Source organism: Oncorhynchus kisutch, linkage group LG5 (genome assembly GCF_002021735.2).
Source record: "Oncorhynchus kisutch isolate 150728-3 linkage group LG5, Okis_V2, whole genome shotgun sequence".
NCBI lineage: Eukaryota > Metazoa > Chordata > Actinopteri > Salmoniformes > Salmonidae > Oncorhynchus > Oncorhynchus kisutch.
Genome location: NC_034178.2, coordinates 15,114,802 through 15,141,619, shown reverse-complemented (window position 1 = coordinate 15,141,619; position 26,818 = coordinate 15,114,802). Strand labels below are relative to the sequence as shown.

Sequence of the window (26,818 nt, the reverse complement as noted above, 5' to 3'; positions counted from 1 at the left end):
AGCTGACTTGCCTAGTTAAATAAAGGTAAAATAAATAAAAATGGTAAAAACATCAGGGGTTTCTGTCTCTGTGTGTGTGTGTGTGTGTGTGTGTGTGGGAGAATGTGAACGAGTGAGTGTGTATGAGATGGTGCAACAATGTACGTTTGTGAGTATACGTGTGCAGTTGCAGGTGAGTGGTTGCATGACTACGCATACTTGCTTGCATGTTCATTTAACAACATCACATAATTTGAAACTGCTATGTAAAGAGAAGCTCAGCTTTTAATTCACTGCCTTTGAAAGAGGATTTAAGTGTGGCTCTGGCATTCTTTGGGATAAGTCACGTCCTTTAATGTAAACATCTAGACCAAGGTGTACCGTTACAGAAAAAACTTAACCTCTCACACTTTTCCCTACTCCACTTTTCCCGGCCTCCCCAAGTTCTCTCTTCTCCTTTCCCTGTCCCCCCCTTTCTCCTCATATTCTATGCTTTCCTTAGTCTCCTTTTCTCTCTTCCTACTCCCCCTTTCTTTCAGTCTCTCCTCCTCTCCCACCATCCTTTAGATGTTCCATGACCCAGAGCAGAGTGCCAGCCCCTCTCTGACCCCCCCCCCCCGGTCTTCTTTCTGCCACCCCCTACCACAACATTCACCACCTGCAAGTCACTCACTCACCCCCCCCCCCCCCCCCAAATCCCTCTCACCGCGTCCTGCCCTAACCCCTGCTGTTCTGGGGCACAGCTCCTCGCTAACTCCTCCAGCACTCTGGGATGGGGCTCGGCCACTAACTGGATTAGCACTGTAGCCTGTTAGCTTGCCCAGGGTCCAGCCGTGCATGAACACTTTTTTCAATGCCTCTCTTTTTAACCCTTTTTTAAACCTTTTAGGACCCCTTCCTGCCACCCCTCAACCCCTTACTAACCAAGTTAGGACGTGACCCTGTGGAGCTCCCCCACATCGACTGAGACTAATTCAATAAGGCTGCTTTTGTCATCTCCACCTACTAACAAAAGCCTGGGTGGAGAATTCACTTAAACAGGCTCAGCCTAAACCCGATCATCCAGCCACTGCTATGACTGTCTGGCGGGGACCACTCTGTATGTGTGCACAGGGGCCTTTTTTTGTTTTCTTTATCACTTAAGTTAAGCAGATTGGCTGTTAGCTGCATATCGTATCACATGCAGCTGGTGGTCGGTGTGGGGGGGGGAGAGAGGGGCAGAACACACAGAAATCTGGACTGAAAGTCAGTTCTACCAGTAGCCATTCTACTAGCTCTGTACCTTATAAGTATGTCCCACTCGTTATATATTCATGTGTTAGGCTACTTCGCCTACACAGTGCTACACTCAGCAAAAATATAAATTCAACATGCAATATACCATAACCCCACCGCCACCATGAGGCACTCTGTTCACAACGTTGACATCAGCGAACCGTTTGCCATCTGCCAGGTACAGTTGAAACCGGCATTCATCCGTGAAGAGAACACTTCTCGAGTGTGCCAGTGGCCATCGAAGGTGAGCATTTGCCCACTGAAGACGATTATGATGCTGAACAGCAGTAAGGTCAAGACCCTGGCGAGGGCCACAAGCACGCAGATGAGCTTCCCTTTGTGCAGAAATTCTTTGTTTGTGCAAACCCACAGTTTCATCATTTGTCCGGGTGGCTGGTCTCAGACGGTTCCGCAGGTGAAGAAGCTGGATGTGGAGGCCCTGGGCTGTGATCTGCGGTTGTGAGGCCGGTTGGACGTACTGGGAAATTCTCTAAAACGACGTTGGAGGCGGCTTACGATGGTGAAATTAATATTAAAATCTCTGGCAACCGCTCTGGTGGACATTCCTGCAGTCAGCATGCTAATTAAAATAAAATCAGATTGTATTTGTCACTTGCGCCGAATACCACAGGTTTGGACCTTACCCGTGAGATGTTTACTTTCAAGCCCTTAACCAACAATGCAGTTAAATAAATAGAGTTAATAAAATATTTACAAAATTAAAGAAAATCTAAGGTAACACAATAAATGTTCATAACAATAACGATGCTATGGACAGGGGGTGCCGGCACCGAGTCAATCCCTGGGGTACAGGTTAGTCGAGGTAATTTGTAAAGTGAGTATGCATAAATAATAAACAGCGAGTAGCAGCAGTGGAAAAACAAAGGGGTGGGAGGGTCAATGTCAATAGTCTGGGTGGCCATTTGATTAGTTGTTCAGCAGTCTTATGGCTTGGGGGGGTAGAAGCTGTTAAGGAGCCTTTTGGTCCTAGACTTGACGCTCCGGTCTCGTACCATGCGGTAGCAGAGAGAACAGTCTATGACTTGGGTGACTGGAGCCTTGGACAATTTTTGGGGGCCTTTCTCTGAGACCGCCTAGTATATAGGTCCTGGATTGCATGAAGCTTGGCCCCCAGGGATGTACTGGGCCATACGCACTACCCTCTGTAGTGCCTTACAGTCAGATGCTGAGCAGTTGCCATACCAGGCAGTGCTGCAACTGGTCAGGATTCTCTCGATGGTGCAGCTGAAGAACCTTTTGAGGGTCTGGGGACCCATGCCAAATCTTTTCAGTCTCCTGAGGGGGGAAATGTTTTGTTGTGCCCTCTTCATGACTGTCTTGGTGTGTTTGGACAACAATCGTTTGTTGGTGATGTGGACACCAAGGAACTTGAAGCTCTCAACCTGCTCCACTTCAGTCCCGTCGATGTTAATGAGGGGCCTGTTTGGCCCTCCTTTTCCTATAGTCTACGATCAGCTCCTTTGTCTTGCTCACATTGAGCAAGAGGTTGTTGTCCTGACTCATTAATTTAAAGAAAAACCGTCCAGTTCGAGGTGAGTAATCGCTGTTCTGATGTCCAGATGCTTTTTTTTCGGTCATAAGACTCGGTAGCAGCAACATTATGTACAAAATGAGTTACAAACAATGCAACAAAAAAGAATAAGAAAATAGCACAGTTGATTAGGAGCCTGTAGAACGACAGCCCTCCCGGTGTCACGCTCCTTCAAAACATGAGACATATGTGGCATTGTGCTGTGTGACAAAACTGCACATTTTAGAGTGGCCTTTCATTGTCCCCCAGTTCAAGGTGCCCCTGTGTAATGATCATGCTGTTTAATCAGCTTCTTGATATGCCACACCTGTCAGGTGGATGGGATTATCTTGGCAATGGAGAAAGGATCACTAACAGGGATGTAAACACATTTTGTGCCCAGAATTTGAGAGTAATAAGCTTTTCGTGCGTATGGAAACATTTCTGGGGTCTTTTGTTTCAGCTCATGAAAGATGGGACCAACACTTTACATGTTGCATTTATGTTTTTGTTCAGCGTCCATTTTTGTTCAGCGTTTTTGTTCAGCGTCCTTGTGTTATGATCGGTCATGATGTCCTCCTTATGTGCCTGAGTGGAGTTTTTTATCTGGTCATAGTTTTTTTTCCAGTGGTGAGTACGTTTTTCACTTCAGTTTGCTCCTCAATTCATGTACCTTGATTGGAAAGCAAGATAGCGGCGGACAGCAGTAGTTCCTTCGCTAGGCTCTGTGGTGAGGAAATCCGCCCGGCCCCAGTCATTACACTGGGTGTTGTTTTTAATGGTACAATTTGACAGCTGTGTGTGGATGTGCTATAGCGGTGTCGAGCAGGTAGAGGACAGGATTGGAACTTGGTTGTTTTAACAGTGTGATTGAGCCCCACCAGAGCCCCAGTTGGATGATTAGACCTGCATCGATCGCTGTACTGCACTGAGCACACACTGGTGTCTGCACACTCCCGTCGACACACACACACATACTCCTGTCGGCGAGAGGGGAAGACGGTCCTTATCACTGCGTCCCACAAGCACCCTGGGCAGGAGGATTCTATTGATCTGACGAGACAAGATCACTCTGGGCACACACACGACTGCATGCAGCCAAATGGGAAGGGTTATTTCATTTGTGGCTGTCCCCTAGTTTAGCCATTTTGAAGAGCGAGTTTTATTTCCATTATAATTTTTCTGTTACACATTGCAAACTGAATTAGCTGTCCATTTAGGATACATACTCCTCAATGGGATTATCATTAAACTAAACATTGTGACAAATACAGAGAAGACTGAACAATCTACTGCCCTCCTCTTCTGGGCCATGATCTCCCATGCATGTCTGCGCCTAGGGTCAGAGGTCGAAGACGTTTATCTGTGTGGGGCGGGACCTCTGAGAATTCTACTTAAAAGTGTGTGTTTAGGACTTGCCTCTTAAAGTGGGAGCATTGAAGAGAGACATTTAACTGATCTGTAGTTAACCTCTACCTTGGTGATCAGAGTTTTTCCTGGTCAAGTCAGGTGAGGACAAACTCTGCCCTAATTATGTGTACTCAGCCTCTTCACATAACCAAAGCATTGGTACTTTTCATGACTGAGCTGGTATTTGGTAAGTCTGGCAATTGCCAGGGACCTCTTGATACGATGTTATCATGATCCTTACTTGCCGATTATGATACTGTGCCTTCAGAAAGAATTCATACCTCTGGACTTAATTCACATGTTGTGTTACAGCCTGAATTCAGAATTCAACAGTTTTGTTTTTTTTACTCACCCATCTACACGTTATACCCCATAACGACAATGTGAAAACATGTTTTTTTGCCAATTTATTGAAAATGAAATACAGAAATAACCCTGTTTACATAAGTATTCACACCCCTGAGTCAATACTTTGTAGAAGCGCCTTTGCCGACGATCTCAGCTGTTTGTCTTTATGGATAAGTCTCTTAAGAGCTTTGCCTGGATTGTACAATATTTACCCATTATTCTTTTTAATGTTCATCAAACTCTGTCAAGTTCATTGTTGATCTTTGCAAGACAGCCATTTTCAAGTCTTACCATAGATTTTCAAGCCAATATGAGTCCAACTGTAACTCGGCCACTCATGAATATTCAATGTCGTCTTGGAAAGCAACTCCAGTTTTGGCCTTGTGTATTAGGTTAATGTCCTGCTGAAATTAGAATTAATCTCCCAGTATTCCGTTTCTCCCCCCCAAAAAAACAGCCCTTGCCGATGACAACCAAACCCATAACATGATGCAGCCACCACATGCTTGAAAATATGAGGAGTGGTACTCCGTGATGTGTTGTGTTGGATTTGCCACAAACAACCCTTTTTCCCCAGTATTACTTAAGTGCCTTGTTACAAACAGGATGCATGGTTTGGAATATTTGTATTCTGAACAGGCTCTCTTCTTTTCAGTCTGCCATTTGAAGTTACTCCATTATGTTAACCTAAATGTTGTTGATCCGTCCTCTGTTTTCTCCTTTCACAACCATTAAACTCTTAACTGTTTTAAAATCACCATTGGCCTCATTGTACCGGTCTTTTATATGCACCGCAGAAGAAACAAGAAATGAAGAGCGACACCATGGCTGTTTTTTGGGGATTTTATTGTCGATCTGCAAATGGTGTTATGAAAAGTCAGTTTAGGAACACATCAGTATTCAATGCACCATCGGACAAGTTGTTCTTTCTGTTTTCACGGACCCACACAATCACATTTATAGCTAAGGCAATAATGTATAGAATAAAATAATGAGCAAATTTCAATACAAAGACTGTATAATAGTAATTCTTAGACAATATAACCATATCGGCAATGGTATTATGAAAAGTCAGGACAGGAACACATCATTCTTCAATGCACCATCTGACAAGTTGTTTTATAGAGGAGCATGAAGAAAAGTAAAACGCATATCCTCTCTCACATCACCATGTATTTGTGTGCTTAATTTAACATGATGGACTTCGACACAGGAGTAATCAGCGACACATACATTTCTCTTTGTGTTTTCACGGACTGAGGAGAACGGGAGCTACGGGTAGTACCAGGGTGTTAGTAGGTGACGTAAGCGCCCAGATGAAATAAAATAAAAACCGAATATGTTAATATCATCCAGCTATTATAGCTAGCACCTTAACATCAACAGGCAGTGCTAGTAATGCAACAAATGAAAATATAAATCAAAAGTATGACTCCTAGAGATCTGATTCCCCCTTCTGTCTGAACTTGGAACATTCTTGTTCGTGAGCTTGGGCCTCTGAACCTTAACCTGGATGTTCTGTTCTGTGTTGTGTACTATTCTAAGGCACTGCATCTCCGTGCTAGAGGCGTCACTACAGACCCTGGTTCGATTCCAGGCTGTATCGCAACCGGCCGTGATTGGGAGTCCCATAGGGGGTGCGCACAATTGGCCCAGTGATGTCCGGGTTAGCGTTTGGCCGGGGTAGGCTGTTATTGTAATAAGAATTTTTTCTTAACTGACTTACCTGGTTAAATTAAATAATAATAAAAAATATCCAGCTGTGTGTATCTGTGCTCTTACTTAGGTGTGTGTGTGAACGTAAAGTGTTAATTCATATGTGTTTTAGTTTGTGTTTAAATCATATTGAGATGTCATGCAGGTAGGTCCACCAGTAAGAGAGACTAGGCCAATATTGGTTGTACAGCCCATCCATTAAGGTTTTACTAGGATACTGCTTCTATATACAGAACCCTTTTTAAATCTACCCTAAGTGTACAAATGGAAATCTGGGTTTGGGGTGTACCTAGAGTTGTTGCCTGGTCTCAGCATCTAGATGTCATGAGACACTTTGAGACATTCTGAAGTATTTAAAAAATATATATAATGTTTAGTTAATTTAAGCATCAGTCATGGAACCTAGAGTAATTGAGAGAGAGAAAGACACACACACACACACACACACACGTGTACAGAGTAACAGACAAAGACTGTGACAGTGAGACAAATGGGACACAGATCCAAGTGACATAGAGAGGATTAAACACAGAGCTTTACCACAGACAGACAATACATCATCCCATAACAGCAGCAGTGTTGGGTTAAACATTGGGGACACTATTCTAAGGTGTCTGTTTCTATGTACATCCTTGGAAAAATGGGCTTCCAGATGGTAGACCTATTATAGGAGCATGGCACTGTAGGGGTTTGGAAAGTGGTCGTTGAGGTGGATGTATTTCTGGATTCCTTTACTTCTGTGTTTGTGTGTGTTTACTCGAGTAGAGAGCACCTCCTGGTAGGTCTGGTCTGAGGTTGTCTGCCCTCTGTCAGACAGCCAGTATGGTTGAGCGTGACTTGCTTTCCTGACGTGGTCAGCAGCCCGGGTGGGTCAACGTGGTCAGCAGCCCGGGTGGTCCGACATCCTCTGTAGAGGACAGCCACTACCACCGGGACGGAGCTTCCATCATGGCCCAAACGTAGCAAGGTCTAAGGAGCCAAGTGGGACTGGCCGATACAGTGCCGTAACACTTCTCCCATTAACTGTTTTCGAACCAACCCTCTTTAGGTTACAGTTGTATAAAAAGCTCCGCTGTCCCTACAAGCTCTTAGATGTGATTTCACATGATGGCACCCTATTCCCTATGTAGGGCACTACTTATGACCAGGGCCCACCCTGTGCCCTGTATAGTAGTGTACTATATAGGGAATATAGGGTGCCATTTGGGAGCTTGCCTGTACAGTCTCGGCCCGGGCCTATTTGAGGTCTGGCTCTGATGTCGCTTTTAAAAATAGAGTCAAAACGTTATTCCTCCCCTGTAGGTCAGTGTACCTCTCTGGTACCCCAAGCCGTTTCATGTGGTGTAATTGTCTTGACTGCGTAAGGGGGAGTGGGCTAGATTGCAAGGCATGGGTGGGATGGACTTTCCATTTAAGGAGGGATGGGGGGCTCTCCCTCCCTCCTGCCCTCTGTCCCTCCAGTACTTATTTCATCCACTTGTCAAAAAGCTACTCTGGCACCACGAATGCTCCTCAGTCACCAGGTATCTGGACGATTTGAAATCTTGGGCAGATTTACAGGGGATTTGTGTTGTTGGAGTTTTAATTGGGAAAACAGTGCTTAACTTAATACCAGGCGTAGATCGGTTTACACAAACACAATCCGTGTACTACTGCATGAGGCTCACATTTGCATTGATGGGAAACATTCACCTCCTCTCTGTCTGTCTTTTCCAGACACCCCTCTACTGGTGAGAAGCAGCAGTGACTCTGCCCTGGCTCCGCCACTGGAAATTGTGACGCCTCCCCCAGATGACCTCAATGCCAGACCAGCCGAAACGGTGAGAAAGACTTCGTCTTAAAGTGCAACCTGTGCTCAGCTGAGTAAAATACAGCAAGCCTAGAAAATGTACCACAAAGACAAACAAAACCAAAAAAGTCCATGAGTCTGTTTGTGTCCAGAAATGTGGTTGGAGTCTAGTGGCCACAAATTCAAATCTGTACTTCAAAGACAGTTCCACTGATTTGAAAAATAATAATAATCTTCCCCAGCTAATCAGGGACTGGTTGGGGACTGATTTAGACCTGGGAAACCAGGTTGGTGCAATTAATTATCAGGTACAACCGAAACCAGCAGTAATTTGGACCTCCTGCAGGGCCTAGAATTTAATTTACAAATTCATTTCTACCGTTTTGTTTAATATCTAGTAATGCACAAAGAAATCTGACTCCTGCCGTTATAGCTATCCCACCTCGCACAGCAATACTGCCTGTGAGTGAAGTGCTGAAAGTTGGTTTTCGAAGCAATGCGCACAGGCATAAAAGCTTGTCTAATTTACTCTAAAGTGAGACTTTGTCCTCGCGTTTCTTGGCAATTTACTTTTGTTTTGTTCACATGGTTGTTTTTCAATGTTTTGATTTTGCTTCCACTGCTCGCAAAAAGAGACGTGGTCAGCCTCTACTAGTGAGATTCTCACAGGCACAAGTGATGACTTGAGTGGCCCTCTTACCAAAGCAACCTTAAAGGGTCAGCTGAACATTTTTGGGTTAAAAGACTCATGTTACAAGAATATTAAATTAAATTGAGCAATATACCACATTTTGAACTATTAATTCACTTCTTGTTTTAAAAATATTGGTAAGCATTCTCATCTTTTTTTGTTGTTGTATGTAATTATGCCAAAAACAGTATTTTGGCTGGTAAAAAATCTGAGTGGCTGGTAGATTCCTTTATCTTCCTGCCACAGTGGATTATAACACTCCTGGTCTAGAGGTTAGTTTATTTATTCTCTCTGTTTGAGACTTGACTATGTTTCCACCACCTGACAACTGACGTCCTGTAACCCAGACAAATCACAATGTTGCCCTGTCCCTGCGTTGGAGGACATGCAGTTGTACTCTTACCCCTATCTTTACCTCACACCTGTCCCCTCTTCAGAAAGCAGCCTCCTACAGTCACTCCTTATAAGAGGCTCTGCCGAGCGCGTATACACTCACACACACACACAATTGTTCCCTCAGCCTCCTAAACAGTCCGTGACCGGGGCATGGAAGTATGATCTGTCTGGCTTGAAACGTCTGTGTCTCTCCATTGTCTTTACCCGTCACCCTCTCTTCCCCTGTTTGGGAACGCTCCCTGTATCACCTATTGTATTCACATCCTCTCCTCCTAGTCTGCAGGCTATTGCTACCTGTAACTCCTCCATGCCCCCCCCCTTCTCCCTCCCTCCTTTTTGTCTCTCCTTCTCTAGCACACCCTCTCCCTCCTCCTTGCGCCCTCTAGCTCATTCTGCCCTCCTTTTCCTCCGAGCAGCCCTGTGGTCTCAGTAATTTCCTCTCTCTGAGGTTGTTTTTAATCCTCAATGCTAGCAGCACCTGCGGCCCTCTGTGAGACCTCACCACCAAGCCCCCCCCCCTCCAACCACTGAGTTATTTTTGTCTTGGGTCTCACAGCACACATGTCTCTGTGTGATCATGGGATGTGGCTTGTGTGATTTTATATATTTCTGCCCATTTTCCTCTGAGACAGTGCTTCCCAATGTTCCCCCCCCCCCCCACATTTTACATTGGTGTAAATGAAGGTACATGTGTAACTGGCCTCTGTCCTGTAAAACCTATACCTTGCGTACCAATCGTAATAACAGCATTGGATTGGTGGAGGCATGGGCTTTCTTATACCGGTAATTTCCTTTCAAATCAGTGAAGGGATGTGAACAAGAGAACATTTTGGGATGAAGAAGAGATAATTGGGACACAATCATGGTTGGAGAGAGAGAGAGAGCGAGAGAGAGAGAAAGGGATGCCGCCCCATCTCAAAATCAAATCACATTTTATTTGTCTGTCCTTCTCCTGGCTCCTGCATGATGGGATGGGGTTTTTGCATAATATTTGAGTCACTCTCTCTTTCTGATGGATGGGAGAGAGGGACTACCCCCCCCCCCCCCAAATACAGACCCAGAGGCAGGAGTTTGAAAGGGTTCAGCGTTTCAAGAACTCTCTCCTTTTGAAAATAGGGAACTGTGAAGGAAGCCCTCCACTGTCTTTTCTCTTCAGCGGTGGTTTTGGAGAGACAGGTTGAGTGGGGCCAGAGTGTTTTGGCTCATGTGTGCAGGGTTGGGTAGGTTACTTTCTAAATGTAATCAGTTACAGTTACTAGTTACCCATCCAAAATTGTAATCGGTACTGTAACTTTTGGATGACCCAATCTCAGTAACGGGATATTACTATTTTCAGTTACTTGTAGATTACTTCTCCCCTTAAGAGGCATTAGAAGAAGACAACATTGAATATTACCAATTAAACCAGATCTATTGCAAGGTAAATCAATGTTTAGAGTTAGATAGCTGTCCATAAATTGAGGTTGCATTTTACGTTATGGGTTGGTTATGTTGGCTTCTTCTAACCCATTGCTTTTAACTATAGATAATAATATGATTGAACTATATCTTTACATTAAAAACAAAAGTCGATCTGAATTCCAGTCATTGCAATTCATTTAATACCCCTTGATCTTAAATAACCCCAAAAGGACTTACAGTGCCCTGAGAAAGTATTCACACCCCTTGACTTTTCCCACATGCTTTGTTACAGCCTGAATTTAAAATGGATTAAATTGACATTTTGTGTCACTGGTCTACACACAATATCTCATCTTTCAAACGTGGAATTATGTTTTAGACGTGGAAATGTTTACTAATTAATAAAAAATAAGTATCCAACCCCTTTTTGTTATGATAAGCCTAAATAAATGCAGTAAAGATTTGTAAAGATTTGCTTAACAAGTCACGTAGTGAGTTGCATGGACTCACTGTGTGCAATAATAGTGTTTTAACATGATTTTAGATTTGTCTACCCCATCTCTGTACCCCACACATACAATTATCTGAAAGGTCCCTCAGTCGAGCAGTGAATTTCAAACACAGATTCAACCACAAAGACCAGGGAGGTTTTCCAATGCAACACAAAAAAGGGCACCTACCTATTGGTAGATGGGTAAAAAAAAAAAGTAGACATTCGATATCCCTTTGAGCATCGAAGTTATTAATTACACTTTGGATGGTGTATCAATACACCAAAAGATACAGGTGACCTTCCTAACTCAGTTGACGGAGAGGAAGGAAACCACTCAGGGATTTCACCATTATGCATGCCAATGGTGACTTTTTAAGAGTTTAATGGCTGTGATAGGTTAGTATTGTGGAGTAAATCCTAAATGAGTGAAAAGATGGAAGCCTGTACAAGATACAAATATTCCAAAACATGTATCCTGTTTGCAATATGGCAGTAAAGTCAAATGTGGCGAATAAATGAATGGCTGCATCATGTTATGGGGATGCTTGTCGTCAGCAAGGACTAGGGAGTTTATTTTACAAAAGAAATCTAGGGAATAGAGCTAAGCACAGGCACAATCGTAGAGGAAAAACTGGTTCAGTCTACTTTCCAACAGAGACTGGGAGACAAAATTACCTTTCAGCAGGACAACCTGAAACACAATGCCAAATGTACCCTTAAGTTGCTTACCAATAATACATTAAATGTTCCTAAGTGGCCAAGTTACAGTTTTGACTTAAATTGGCATGGAATTCTATGGCAAGGCCTCAATGGTTGTCTAGCAATGATCAACAACCAACTTGATAGTTTAGAAGGGAGGAACTCCCTCTAACATGTATTCCATCAGCTGGGATCCGCACCATGCAGCTGTTGCAATAGCACATTTTTCACTGGCTGTCCACTGGTCGCAAAAACAGCGATTGATAGGCAGCTTAAACTTTTAAATTCAACCATGATTGGGTTAAAATACACAAACATTTGTGAACAGCCATCCACAGCAATCAAGATCTGTAAAGCACAAATAGCTAATAGAGGGCAGCAGTGTGATTCACACCAATGTGGTACAGTATGTAGATATCAATAAAAGTGATATCTGTATCGCCCATAGGCTACACCACGGCTGTCGTCCTTACCAGTTGGAATAGCTTGTATCTGGTGGCAACCCTACCTCCCTTACTGCCATGCTCCTAAACCAGATTGAGGCTGCAGCCCAAATGGCACCATATTTCCTATGGTGCACATCTTCTGGCCAGAGCCCTATGGGGGACCTTGTCAAAAGTAGTGCGCTATGTAGGGAATAGGGTGCCATTTGGGACGGACTCTTTTTTTCCCCCAAGGATCGATGCACTACCATCTCATCCATACTCATCTACTGCATCCTTGGCTTCCCTCCTTTTGATCCAGCTCTCTCTCTCTCTCCCTCTCTCCTTCCTTCCCTCCCACCCGTCTTCTCCTTTACTCTCTTTCCTTGGGAAGATCTCTATTGCATACTCTTCACGTCATCTCTCCTCATCTCCTTCTCAAAACTCATTGGATGTGAAATCCAGAGGTCCCTCCCATCTGACCTTCTCCTCCAATGGGTTTTGAGGAAGCGAGGAGTATGCAATTGAGTTTCTCTCTCTCCCCTCCCTGCCTCACTCCCTCACTCACTCACTCACTCCCTTCCTTCCTTCCCTCCTTCCCTCTTCTCTTTCTGAAGAGGGGATGGTGAAAGTAAGATTGTGTAATTAAGGTCAGTGCAGCGATAAACATCCCAGTTCGTCCCGTAATACAGTAGATGTTTCTGCAACGGTGACGTTCTGGGACGATGCACAGATTGCGGAATCAAAGTGTGCGGAGTGTGCGTTTAAAAAAAAATTATAATAATAATTATGAATTGTTCAGCAGTCTAATGACTTGGGGGTAGAAGCTGTTTAGGAGCCTTTTGGTCCTAAACAGCTTCTGCCGTGCGGTAGCGGAGAAAACAGTCTATAACTTGGGTGACTGGAGTCTCTGACAATTTTCTGGGCTTTCCTCTGACACCTAGTATATAGGTTCTGGATGGAAGGAAGCTTGGCCCCAGTGATGTACTGGACCGTTCGCACTTTCCTCTGTATCGCCTTACGGTTAGATGGCGAGCAGTTGCCATAACAGGGTGGTGATGCAACCGGTCAGGATGCTCTCCATGGTGCAGCTGTTAGAAACCCACCCCCGAAGATCGAAGCACCCATGTTGCAGCCATTTCAGCTGTGAATCATTTGGAATAAGACACTACCAACTTTACTCTTAGGGCAACATATATCCATTGTTTTTGTCAAAATTACTCAATCTTATTCAATTTGAGTGGGAATCATTAATGGACAGCAATATTCAAATCATGTCTCTGATTTTTAAGCAGATTTAAGTCAGGACTGAGACTAAACCACTCAGGAACACTCAGCACCTCATGGAAGGTCATTCTGGTGTGTCTTTTGCATATAAAAATGTGTATAATTGTAAATAAAAAAATACTTTTTATCAAATTCTTATTTACAATGATGGCCTACCCGGACGAGGCTGGTCCAATTGTGCTCCGCCCTATGGGACTCCCAATCACAGCCGGATGTGATGCAGCCTGGATTCGAACCAGGTACTGCAGTGTCTTAGACCATTGCGCCACTCGGGAGCCCAGATGTTTATGCCAAAGACACACCAGGTTGTCTTTCCAAGAGGTGTTGAGTGTTCCTTAGTGGTCTAGTCAAGGTTTGAATATTGCAGTCCATCACTGATTCCCAACTAAATGTAATGGAGAAATTTTGTCAAAAGAAATGTACACTGAACAAAAATATAAACACAACATGTTTCATGAACTGAAATTAAAGATCCCAGAAATCTTCCATACGCACAAAAAGCTTATTTCTCTCAAATTTTGTGCAGACATTTGTTTACATCCCTGTTAGTGAGCATTTCTCCTTTGCCGAGATAATCCATCCACCTGACAGGCGTGGCATATCAAGAAGCTGATTAAACAGCATGAACATTACACCAGCACATCTTGTGCTGGCCACGATAAAAGGACACTCTAAAATGTGCAGTTTTGTCACACAACATAATGGTAATTTTTTTTGAAGTTATCTGTGATAGTCATGTGACCGTCATGTGAAATCCTTTGTTTAGGGCCTAATGCATTTATTTCAATTGACAGATTTCCTCATATGAACTGTAACTTGTTGCATGTTGCGTTTTATATTTTGGTTCCTTGTATATATATATATATTATATGCTGCCATATGAGTTCACAGCTGTAATGGCTGCCGAAGGTGCTTCCACCAAGTGGAAGGGGGGTGGAGACTTGTCCAATTCTGGGTGGTGGGGACTTGTCCAATTCTGGGGGGGTGGGGACTTGTCCAATTCTGGGGGGGTGGGGACTTGTCCAATTCTGGAGGGGTGGGGACTTGTCCAATTCTGGGGGGGTGGGGACTTGTCCAATTCTGGGGGGGTGGGGACTTATATTCTGATATTTCAGTTTTTAGGTTCTCTCTTAATTTGGGAAATTTTCTACAACTTTCTTTCACATTGAAAATGTGGAGTAAGTTGTATAGATCTGTATGAAAACAATGTCATTGAATCCCTTTTTAGTTGACATTTTAAGGCAGCAAAATGTGAAAAAAGTTCCAGTGGTGTAGACTTTCTATAAGCACTGTATTGGGACGTAGGCCATATTTCACCTCCAAACAATAAAGCTGACATGTTTTACCCTGCATGTAAAGAAGGGGAGCGAAGAGCGTGAATGTAGTGAAAGATTTAAATGGCGTCAATTTTGGTTTGGTTTTACTGCTCATACCCTGTAATGTTGAGTGAGAACTGTACAGAGGAGGTCACGTCAGTTTTTGTGTGTGTGTGTGTGTGTCCTGACCCCTTCCCTAGCGGGGTAATGCTTCAGCTGTGAGTAAGGGGCAAGTCTGTGATGGATATGACAGGGGTCAAGGGTCACAGGAAAGTACACCCAGCCCCACACACACCATTTCTCACCACATCTGACGTGTAGCAGATCACAGTAGCGTTCCCAGAGAGAACACACTCACACCTCATTTCTCATGCGCATGACAACAAACACACACACACCTCATTTGTCATGTACGTTGGCATGTATTTGACCACAGAATACTTAATGCCTCCTGAGGAAAAAAAACAGTCACACGAAAATAAAATAACACAGCAGCATACTATTATATTTTTTTTACTTTTATTAAATTCAAGCCTCAGTGCGTTTTCATTAGAATGTATTCGATACTAATCATGGGAGATAATTAATAACGCAGTTGGATATTTTGGTCAATGGTTCTGAATTTGAGTACCGCAAGCAACAAGAAGTTGCCCACATTCTTCCCGCTAATTGGGCAACTTTTGCTAATGTTTTGTTGTCTGAGTGAGGGCAATGCTGTAATTAAAGAGAACTCGATGTGTTTCGAAAGATGAGACCTTGAGAATTATAATAAATATACCGCTTTGATGTCATACAAGCAAGCCAAACAGTCCAAATGTGCATTTCACATTGGCGTTTCAGAAAACTCATGTGTAAACGTTTACGATCACAATGTTTGATGTACAGTTACAAGATGACATGCCGTCATACCCTGGTTTGCTCTGAACAGAATGAACCGGTGTTAGTCTATTGTTGTGAAAATTCGCTGTGGAACACTCACCTGAATGCACTCAAATAACAATCTGTTTCTCTGAATTGCCTTGTGAAAACCTAACTACCATCTTACAGTGTTTTTTCAAACTTAGCATGTTGACAATAGAACAAGCTTTCAAATGATGCCCACCTGACCCAGATAGTGATTTTAAAATGGGCTGTTTTTGGATTGTGGAAACGACAAAAGTAATTGTGTTATATGCGAGGATGCTGGATTTCTGTTCCAAACAAAACAACTACAAGTGTACTTGCTCTAGTTCCTCAACGGCACAGCGAGGAGAGCTAAAAATAAATAAATAATATGTATTGCTGACTGTTCTTTGAGTCATAAAACTGCATTGAAATAACTTAGGAACTGTGTACACTTTGGAGGTGTGTGTGTGGCCACTTGGAGACACCAGTTAGTCTTCTCTCTCAAACCCTTCAGAATGTGTTGTCTTATGTTGCACCTACCCCAAATCTTACAACAATATTCTTATGATGTTACTGAATGTATCCAGAGTATTTTCACATTTTGTACACAATGTAAAATGCACAAAACCAACAGTGTAATGTTTGGTTTCAGGCTTGTCCGGTGAACTGTTGTGTCCTCGACTTTGGTCTAATAATTTTCTCATATTCTCCAACACGTCCCCTTGCAATTGCTACCATGCTTATGCACATTTCTTCTGTAAGAAACATTTTAATTTACCCCTTTTACATATAGACCAATTCCCACGAGTGTAAAGGGTTAAACCCAATCTTAGCCTGTCGTCCTCTCTCTCCCCCTCCTCCTCTCTCACTCGCCCTGTCCCCTTCTTTCTCTGTCCATTTCCCCCTGGGCCGTGTGAATATAGCAGAGCTCTTAATGGATGAGATAGAGGAATAGAGGGGCGATGCACAATAACAATGGAGACATGGTAACATGTGGCCCATTGTGGATAACCGCTTAGTGGCCTAATAACTGGGTCACCATTTGTCTATCTGTGCACGGAGCATCATGTGCGTGGTTGTGGTGTGGAGATGTGTGTGTGTTTAAGGGGAGGAGAAGCGGGGGGTTGGACTGAGGGTCCTGGCTGGCCAAGGGCGTAGGGATCGGGGGAGGGGTGAGGTAAGTGGGAGGCCCCCCTGTATGTGTCATTACGAGGGGGTTGAGACAATGAAAGTGACAAGGCAGAAGGATGTAATTGGGACCCTCCTTTTGTATTGGCCTTTTTTCCCCATTCAATTTTTTTTCTTCTACCGTCAACAGTCTGATTGCCACGTTTTTTTATTTATTCTTTTCCTCTTTCCTTTACATTTCACCCCGAGGCTGTTGTTGTGGCGCTAGCATGCGTGACTTAAAAATAGCCTCTCTCTCCTGAGAGATACGGCAGGAGAGCAAATCAGAAAGAAGAACCGATAGTTGACGGAGGAGAGAGGGACACTCCGGGAGGAGGTTGGAACCCAGGTCCTTCTGGCCATTGTCTTGTCTTAAAGGTCCTTGACTAGGTGGTTGATATCAACTGAACATCTTGTTTGATTCATTACTTGATTGTTCTCCCTGTTAGTGGACTAATGGAGAGCGAGTGACTGAGATACCAACAGTAGACTTGGCTAACTGTGTGTGTGTGTGTGTGTGTGTGTGTGTGTGTCCGCATTTGTGTGTATACACAGGATGCCAGCCATGCACTGACCAACAGAAGAGAACCCAAAGACCGATTGAGGCTTGACATCCCCACTACAGCCAAGATGAGCCGGGTCACACTCAGGTAGGTGTGTGTGTGTGTGTGTGTACGTACACACACACCTACATATTCACATGTGTGCGTGGGTTGATATGTTTACAGGGTTTGTTTGTTTCATAAGCATGTTTATGTGTTTGCATATCTGCAACTACTTGTGTCTCTTATGTGTGTGCATCTCGCTCTCTCTGGGCTTGATTGGGCTGGACTGACGATATTGAGAGGGATTACAAATGCCTCCGTTCTTTGTTCTCCTGCCGTGACTAGATTAAACTGCTTTGTGTGTGTGTGAGAGTGCCAGTGCGAGAGAGTTTTTAGTCCACCATACCTTTGACTCCTGCCCAGTAGCCAACCAGAGACTTCTCACTCTGGGGGGGTGTGTGTGTGTGTCTCTCTCCATGGCAACCTCTGCTGTCTGTCAGTGCCGCCCATGGCTAGTGCCCCAAGGGACCATAATATCCCAGTCTATCAGTGGTAATGTGACACCCTGTGGTGTGTGACTGTGTGTGTGTGTGTGTGTGTGTGTGTGTGTGTGTGTGTGTGTGTGTGTGTCTTCACTCCCTGTAGTTGTCACAGTCCCAGGAGCCAGGATGCACAACCTAAACTGATATACAACAAACCGTGACCAATATATTGAGCGTGTGCTCCAGTATTTTCCTTATAATTTAAGAATGGATTCGATGCGTACAGAGTTTAAAGAGCTTTACTTTGTAAATGGAGAGAACTCACCTAGCTTACTAGCAGTGAAAACGCATTCTACACCAGCAATTGGCTTCGTTTAACACCAATGATTTGCCGTTGACATGGCGACAAAAGAAAAGGAAAGCAAGTTTGTTAGTAAGGAGAATTCATCAGACCAAAGTTGATCTATGACTACTCAGTAAAGAGTGGGTGTTCCATCTCTTTCTCCTCTCGCTCTTTTCATCCCCCCCCCCCTCTCTCCCGCTTTGCCTCCCTCCACCACCTCAGAGGAATGGATGTGTTTGTTTGTGTATGCACGGGATGCTAAAAAGGGAGAGGAACGTAAAGCATGCATGTATTATAGCCTGGCGCTAACAAGCTCTGGCTTCCTCTGATGAGCTTGTTTGTGCCAGCGTTTGATTTTATGAATGTAAATGTGTTGCAGAGAAGGTGTGTGTGTGTGTGTGTGTGTTCCTGACCCAGGGATGCAGGTGTACTCTATCTATGAACTTCCCCATCAACAAAAAGGACAGAGGAGAAAGGCAGGAAGAGGGGGAAGTAGAATAAATGACAGTGATGAGTTTGAGTCCCTCGTTCACCAGTTTCTCTCCAAAGCAATGAGCTGGGGCTTTCAACCAGAGGTGAACAAGGACAACACAGCCCGATACTGCGAGAGCACGGCCTTTGATGGAGATAGAGGTCCCGTGGATGAGATCAGAGGAAACCGCAGTTTGTATGTGTGTGCGTTTTCACATGTGCGTGTGTGTGATTGTGCAGGGTGTGGGAGTTTGCACAAGTGTGTGTTTGTGTGTGTGCGCATGCGTGTGTGTAGAGCTCAGGGACAAGACTAATGTATGAGGATCATTATGGTAGTCATTAGTGTGTGCAGTATAATGACTAGTGAAGGGTTGTTGTTCTGAGAAAGGACAGAACAGAAGACAGTCACTGTGGGAAGTCCGGGGATATGTTAGAATTGACTACCTGTTGTATCTGGGTGGAATGGGTCAGGTTTATTACCTGCATGGCTGGCATCATTTGAGGAGAGGACTCCTCTGTCTCTGTCACACTGTCCTTTTTAAACTCCGCAAGGGTCACACACGCACACACACACAACCAAACTGCATACATACAGTACTGGATTGTACTGTACACAACCTCTATCAAATGACATTCACACCAATTATATCCACTATACATTCAGGCGAACACGCATTCACACAGCCTTACCTAAATTGTATGCATGCAAACATGCATCCATACTAGTGCATGTACAGTACCTTAAAATTATGAATATTCACCTACCTACCTTTTAATTTAGTTGTCTAAATGCACAGTTGCTGACAAATCACGTGCGCACACATGCATGCTTTCTCTCTCTCTCTCCTTTGCTCTCTGTCACTAACGCGCGCACACAAACACACACACCCTTCTTTCCTCCGTTGTTCCTCCTTGGCAGACCTACCTTCAAGCTCATTTGTTTGTCTATTAATGTAGCCCTCAGGAAACAGCAAATGGATCTGAAGTGGATGCTGGGGAGAGGGCGAGTGTGTGCATCTGTGTTTCTCTAGTGTGTGGGTGCCACTGTGTGTGGGTGCCACTGTGTGTGTGTGCCACTGTGTGTGCGTGTGCCACTGTGTGTGCGTGTGCCACTGTGTGTGCGTGTGCCACTGTGTGTGTGTGTGCCACTGTGTGTGTGTGTGCCACTGTGTGTGTGTGTGCCACTGTGTGTGTGTGTGCCACTGTGTGTGTGTGTGCCACTGTGTGTGTGTGTGCCACTGTGTGTGCCATGTTCTTTCTGCTCTCCACTAACACATGGTCCTATGTTGTTGACCAAGGCTTATACGATAGACAGTTGATTACCTTGCTCATTCAGGTTGATTTGCTTACGTCTAATTTTCCCTCGTCCTCCCTTTCATCCTTTTATTCCTCTTTTGCTGACTTGCCTAATGCTCTTCCCTGCCTCCCTCCCTCTTACTTTTTCTTTGATGCATAACCACTGTAATCAGGCTTCTGTTCTCCTCCTCTCTCTCCCCCTTTCTCCCCCTTCCTTCCCTCCCTCTCTCCTGTCTGTGTGTATGAGTGACAGTCAGTTCTCCTGTGTTCGTAGCAGACCCCCCCCCCCCCCCCCCCCCAGAGCCACACAACTAATTACACTGCCCTAATGAGCACAGTGCAGGACAGGCAGCCAGCCAGCAGGTCATCCCTGGTGTGTATGTGTGCGCGCGAGGGAGAGTGTTTGCTTTTGCGTGATTTGATTGGATTTATTTGTATTATAGTGGCATCCATCTTCAGGATGCCCAGCACACATGGGCCTATAAGACAATGAGTATGTTTCCATCACACTAATCATTTGATATTAAACTGATTATGGCAGTAGGCTGAGTATGGTAAGTCATTTAAACACTTTACTCTGCCACACTTGAAAGGTCAAAAAATAAATCAAAGAAAGCATACACTGATTAAAACACCTTGTTGTCTGAGCTTTCAAATGATTAGGACATGTCAACAGCTTAATCAGCGTTCCAGCTTTGTATTTGACCTGCGCCTGTGCCGGCAACGGTAGCGCAAGCCTCGCTCTTATGTGCGAATGATGAGTTCAAATATGTCGGAAGTTTACATACACTTAGGTTGGAGTCATTAAAACTTGTTTTTCAACCACTCCACAATTTCTTGTTAACAAACTATAGTTTTGGAAAGTCGGTTAAGACCTCTACTTTGTGCATGACAGAAGTCATTTTTCCAACAGTTGTTTACAGACAGATTATTTCACGTATAATTCACTGTATCACAATTCCAGTGGGTCAGAAGTTTACATACACTAAGTTGACTGTGCCTTTAAACAGCTTGGAAAATTCCAGAAAATTATGTCATGGCTTTAGAAGCTTCTGATAGGCTAATTGACATAATTTGAGTCAATTGGAGGTGTACATCTGGATGTATTTCAAGGCCTACCTTTAAACTCAGTGCCTCTGCTTGACATCATGGGAAAATCAAAAGAAATCAGCCAAGAGTCCAGAAAAAAAATTGTAGACCTCCACAAGTTTGGTTCATCCTTGGGAGCAATTTCCAAACGCCTGAAAGTACCACGATCATCTGTTCAAACAATAGTACGCAAGTATAAACACCATGGGACCACGCAGCCGTTATACCACTCAGCAAGGAAGAAGCCACTGCTCCAAAACCGCCATAAAAAAGCCAGACACTACGGTTTGCAACTGCACATGGAGACAAAGACCGTACTTTTTGGAGAAATGTCCTCTGGTCTGATGGAAACAAAAATAGAACTGTTTGGCCATAATGACCATCGTTATGTTTGGAGGAAAAAGGGGGAGGCTTGCAAGCCAAAGCACACCATCCCAACCGTGAAGCACGGGGGTGGCAGCATCATGTTGTGGGGGTGCTTTGCTGCAGGAGGGACTGGTGCACTTCACAAAATAGATAGCATCATGAGAAGGTCAAATTATGTGGATATATTGAAGCAACATCTCAAGACATCAGTCAGGAAGTTCAAGCTTGGTCTTACATGGGTCTCCAAATGGACAATTACCCTAAGCATACTTCCAAAGTTGCAAAATAGCTTAAGGACAACAAAGTCAAGATATTGGAGTGGCCATCACAAAGGCCTGACCTCAATCCCATGTAAAATGTGTGGGCAGAACTGAAAAAGTGTGTGTGAGCAAGGAGGCCTACAAACCTGACTCAGTTACACCAGCTCTGTCAGGAGGAATGGGCCAAAATTCCCCAAACCTTATTGTGGGAAGCTTGTGGAAGGCTACCCGAAACGTTTGACCCATGTTTAACAATTTAAAGGCAATGCTACCAAATACCAATTGATGTATGTAAACTTCTGAACCACTGGGAATGTGATGCAAGAAATATAAGCTGAAATAAAATTCTCTCTACTATTATTCTGACATTTCACATTCTTAAAATAAAGTGTTGATCCAAACTGACCTAAGACGGGGACCTTTTACTAGGATTAAATGTCAGGAATTGTGAAAATGGAGTTTAAATGTATTTGGCTAAGGTGGATGTAATTTTCCGACTATGTCCGAACTCCGAGTCAAATTGTGGTCAAATTTTGATTTTGGTTGTTGATTTTCTGCATTTATTTAAGTCCCATCAGTAGCCTGATTTCAGATGTCCATGTAAACAGGATTATTAGGGGAATCATTATTCTTACAAAGCATGTAAACGTTTTACACTATTTAAGTATTTGGACAAGTTCACCTATGTGTATTAAAGTAGTCATAAGTTTGGTATTTGAAATTGTCATTTTGGAGTCACTTATATTGTCAATAAGAATAGAATGATTTTAACACTTCTACATTAATGTGGATGCTACCATGATTACAGATGATCATGAATTAATTGTGAATAATGAGTGAGAAAGTTGCAGAGGAACCAAGGTCATACCTGCAAAAAAAGGTTATCCTCCCCTGGTTCTGGTAATGGTGAGAGGTTAACATCTATTGGGGGCATCTTTGTGCTCATCATTATTCACGATTCGTGCACATTTAAGTGTGTACGTGTGTAAATTTGTGGCCAGCCAGATCTAGTCATTAGCTCCATTCCCCTGCTCAGTGGTGTGTTGGTAAATCTATGCAGGTTCTCTGTGGGAATCCTTCCCCACTTGTCTACTAGGGTGTAATGGCAGCCTGGTGTGTGTGTGTGTGTGTGTGTGTACCCGATAAAGAGGGTGTGTGTATACAGTCTTGGAATGCTTCCCAAATGATACCACATTCCCTCTATAGTACACTACTTTTGAACAAAGTCATAGGGCTCTGGTCAAAAGTAGTGCACTATATAGGGTGCCATTTGGGACACACATTAGGTCTAAGGACAGCCTGCCCTGTGGCCTGAAGCCAATCATGATCGAAAGGCAAGCAGCTAAACCTAGCATCACACACCTCTCCGCTCCACCACGCTCCAGCGCCGTACATACACAACCTGACAGGGCAGGTTTCACACGCTTGCATAAGCGCAGCTGGACCATGTAAATGGCAGTTAATTCACCTTGACCTTGTCCACTCAACAACTGTCTGTCTCAGAGAGCTAGTGAAGGGGGAGAGAGAGTGACTGTATGTTTTTGTCTTTGTGTCTCAAGGGTTAAAGATCTCAGTCACTGCGACGGATATCCATCATATGGTTTCTGGAGAGGTCTTTTTTGCGATCTGTGTAGATAAATAAACATCTCTGGGGGAGGGGGGGGGGCTGTTTTGGAGATAACAGCTTATTACAGAGAAGCATGTCTGTTCTACAAAATAGATGCCGTAATAAATGTATTCTCAAACATGTCATTTTTTTCTGTTACGCTTTGTGTACTGAACTGACATGCATGATTGTTGCTGACACTGATGTCCAGACGAAGGGAATGAAACAGTCGATAATGTTCCGCCACCACCACCGCGGCGCTCAACTAGAACTGTGGTGCGTGGCTCACTGCAACTGCTGGGAAAGTCATTAAGACTCAACTTGATCACTCGGGATTTAACTTTCCAGTGCTGCTATTTTTTTCGCCATGTGATGTTATGAAAACAAAACCAGACAACCTACTAGTAGAATAGTTGACCTATTTACCTAGTTGACTAGTTGTTGTGTGTCCTATGAGAGAGAAATAGTCTTCCCAAGGCACGTTGAAGTTGTAAGTGGGAGGAGACATGTATTCTGACAAGCAATCATTATAACAATCAGGATGTTGTGTCCAATGGGGTAAATGCAGATGGACCAACCCCATGTGTCGGCCTATATTTACTGCCACGATGCTGCATCATTTGGGGTACAGGTGATAATGCTTATGGCTAATGGCACACAATAACATAATAAATTGTACGTTATTTTTTTACCAATATGTTATTGGGCTAATTTCTGAAGGTGGAAATTATATTTTTTTAATGTGTCAGTATAATTAAATGTTTATTAATTTGTTAGTACTATGTCCTTTTAAGAACTTACCGGACCCCCTAAATAATGGGATTGGAATTGGTCTAACGTGCAGGTAAATACACGTACAAAAGCATGATGGTCTTTACTTACTGAGCGCACTCTAGATAAGTGATGTGGGTGTGTATGTATTACTGTGTGTGTGCCTATTTGTGTGTTTCTGTGTTCCTGTTAACATTTTTGTGTGTGATTGAGAGTTTGTGTTTTGTCTCTGCAGCCCCCTGACCGAGACGGTGGAACTCTCTGGAGAACAGGGGCCGCTGGGGATCCACGTCGTCCCTTACTGCTCCTCACTGAGTGGACGGTGAGGAACACACACATTTACTTTCAGTCACTCACTGTAACTCACTCACTTTCTAGCACATTCTCTCCCCATCCATTGAAGACTGCTTGTGTGTGTGTGTGTTCAAACTGTATTTATCATCCATTCTCAGGACCCTGGGCCTGCACATTAAAGGTATCGAAGCGAACAGTCGCTCCAAGAGAGAGGGCATATTCCAGGAGGATGAGTGCATCGTTCAGATTAACGGCACCGAGCTAATGGACAAGACATTTGCCCAGTACGTACCTCGGCTCTACGCTATCGCAGGATGAGTCTCAAATGTCTCCGTATTCCCTCTATAGTGCACTCCTTTTGACCAGGCCCGTAAATCCCTGGTCAAAAGTAGTGCACTATGTAGGGAATAGGTTGCCATTTGAGACTCATCCTTGTATCATTTTGGATGCAAGCCTGCTCTACACTATCCCACATCTACCATTGTGAGGCCGGTCTGTCACTCAGTTTCCCTTTTCTTAGGAGCCCTTAATCCCTGCTCTTACAAATCCTCCGTATTTCTGGATTTATCTCACACCACATCTCCACAGCAACAAAAGAGTGTGAGAGAGAAAACGAAAGCGAGAAACACTCATTCTCTCACTTCACTGTTGTCGGGAATAGGTTAATTTAGTACTATCGCAACATTGGTTAGACTTCAAAAGGAGTGGGACAGTAGCTGTGAGGGCTAGTGAGTGAGAAAGATAAGGGAGAGACGAACAGTAAAAAGAGAGAGAATTGGGGGTGTATCAAGGAGGATTGTCTAATGCCCTAACTGAATGAAAGGCCCAGTAAAAGAGGTGGACCTTGTTAGGTCTGATAATTTAGCCCAGAAGAGGCTTGACAATAGGTCTGACACTGCTAGCCTGGTCCTGGATAACCAGTTGCTACTAGTGACTACTACTATAGATTACTTGTCTAAAGACTACTTGTCTCTGGCGAATTTACTCTTGATGGTCTAGTCTTTGACCGTTAGTCAATGCGGGTGTTGAACATAGTAAGCTTGAGTTTGTACTGGTGTTGATACCTCTTTGGTGTTGAAGCTCTGTGCTTGGTGTACTAGTAACTACTACTAGAGTGACAGTGTGATCTTCCAACACATTTCCATAAATACATAGGGGAAAACTGTACAATCAAGTCTGATATCACAGTATTCTCAACCTTCAGTCATGTCCTCCGAAGACGGACATTCATGATGTCTCTTCCTCCCACACCCACAGGTCACAGGAAGTGTTCCGTCAGGCCATGTGTTCCCCTCTGGTGCGCCTGGAGATCCTGCCGCTGGCCAACAAGCAGCGCTACGAGAAACGCCTCATCGGGCAGCTCTTCACCGACGGTCACGACTCCATCCCCAAAGCCAAGAGCCCCCTCATGATCCACCAACAAATGGACGCTAAACCAGAAGGGAAACCAGAACAGATCAATCCCAAACTGGAGCCGAGACGTCCAGACCTCCATGTCCTCCGCTCCAAGAACCCCGATCTGCCAGCCTCTCTCACCCCGCTAGGGGAGCACCAGACTGGGCACGTCCCAGAGGAGATGCCCCTCAGTGTGTCCCCAGCCCCGGTGGTCAGGGATCGGGATGGGGCCTCCCCTGCGGCGGTGGGGGGCAGCGAGAGCCCTCTGTCCCGGGGAAAGAGTCCCACGGGGCTCCCTAACCTGGCCAACCTGACCAACCAGAAGGGAGGTCGGAAGCTGAAGATTGACCTGAAGAAAGGTATGGGGAGGCACTATGGAAAAGGGGGACACTACAGCTGTGTTCAAATACCCATACTAACATACTACATACTTAATGAGTATATACCATTAGTACATTTTTTTGTATACGGGAAATGAACAATATCGTATCAGTTGAGCGTAATAGAGCTTCACCTGTCAACCGGTAGTTGATGCTGTTGCTATGCAACCTCGTGCTAGCTTGTTAGCTTAACAAATTACTAGCTAAACATTTGATGTTTCCGGGTGTGTTCGTGAATTCGATTCGGAGTGCCAGAGTGTGCTCTGGGCGTTCGTAAATCCAGAGCGTTGTCAGATTGTCTGTTCATAAATTCAGAGTGTTTCGCTCTCGTAGAGTTCAGAGCGCACACTGGACGCTCTGGTCGAGGAGTAGGGTTGATCAGAGCGTTCAATAGCAGTCAAGCACTCACGCTAACTGACTAACGTTGGCTAGCTACTTCTTTACACGAATGAGAGAACACCTCACTGACCATTTTACTCTTCCTAGCAGAGCTGGTTAGGCTGTTTTCATTATCCAGAGCTTTGGTGATTGTAACTGCTGCTGGCAACAATTTAATTACACTTTTTTTTGCTGACGTTTACTGACACCGGCCATATTCAACGGGTGTTGAGCTTTCGTAAATTCAGCAGTTATTCTGCGCAATAGTGTTCTGAAATCGGAATAGATAGCCATTGAATCGCACGACTATACCACTTAGCAAAGAAGGATGTGAATA

The 26,818-nt window shown here is 44.1% G+C and overlaps 1 protein-coding gene across 2 annotated transcripts in view; it reads left to right on the top strand.

The window, feature by feature from the left end:
• Window positions 1-26,818, top strand: part of pard3ba (par-3 family cell polarity regulator beta a) — a 178,789-nt gene that overhangs the window by 54,159 nt on the left and 97,812 nt on the right. For both annotated transcript variants that reach the window (XM_020482699.2, XM_031824564.1), the window contains 5 exons: window positions 7,976-8,079; window positions 17,361-17,455; window positions 24,270-24,356; window positions 24,487-24,612; window positions 25,586-26,082. In XM_020482699.2, coding sequence (XP_020338288.1) covers window positions 7,976-8,079; window positions 17,361-17,455; window positions 24,270-24,356; window positions 24,487-24,612; window positions 25,586-26,082 — 909 coding nt within the window. The remainder of the gene's footprint in view (window positions 1-7,975; window positions 8,080-17,360; window positions 17,456-24,269; window positions 24,357-24,486; window positions 24,613-25,585; window positions 26,083-26,818) is intronic.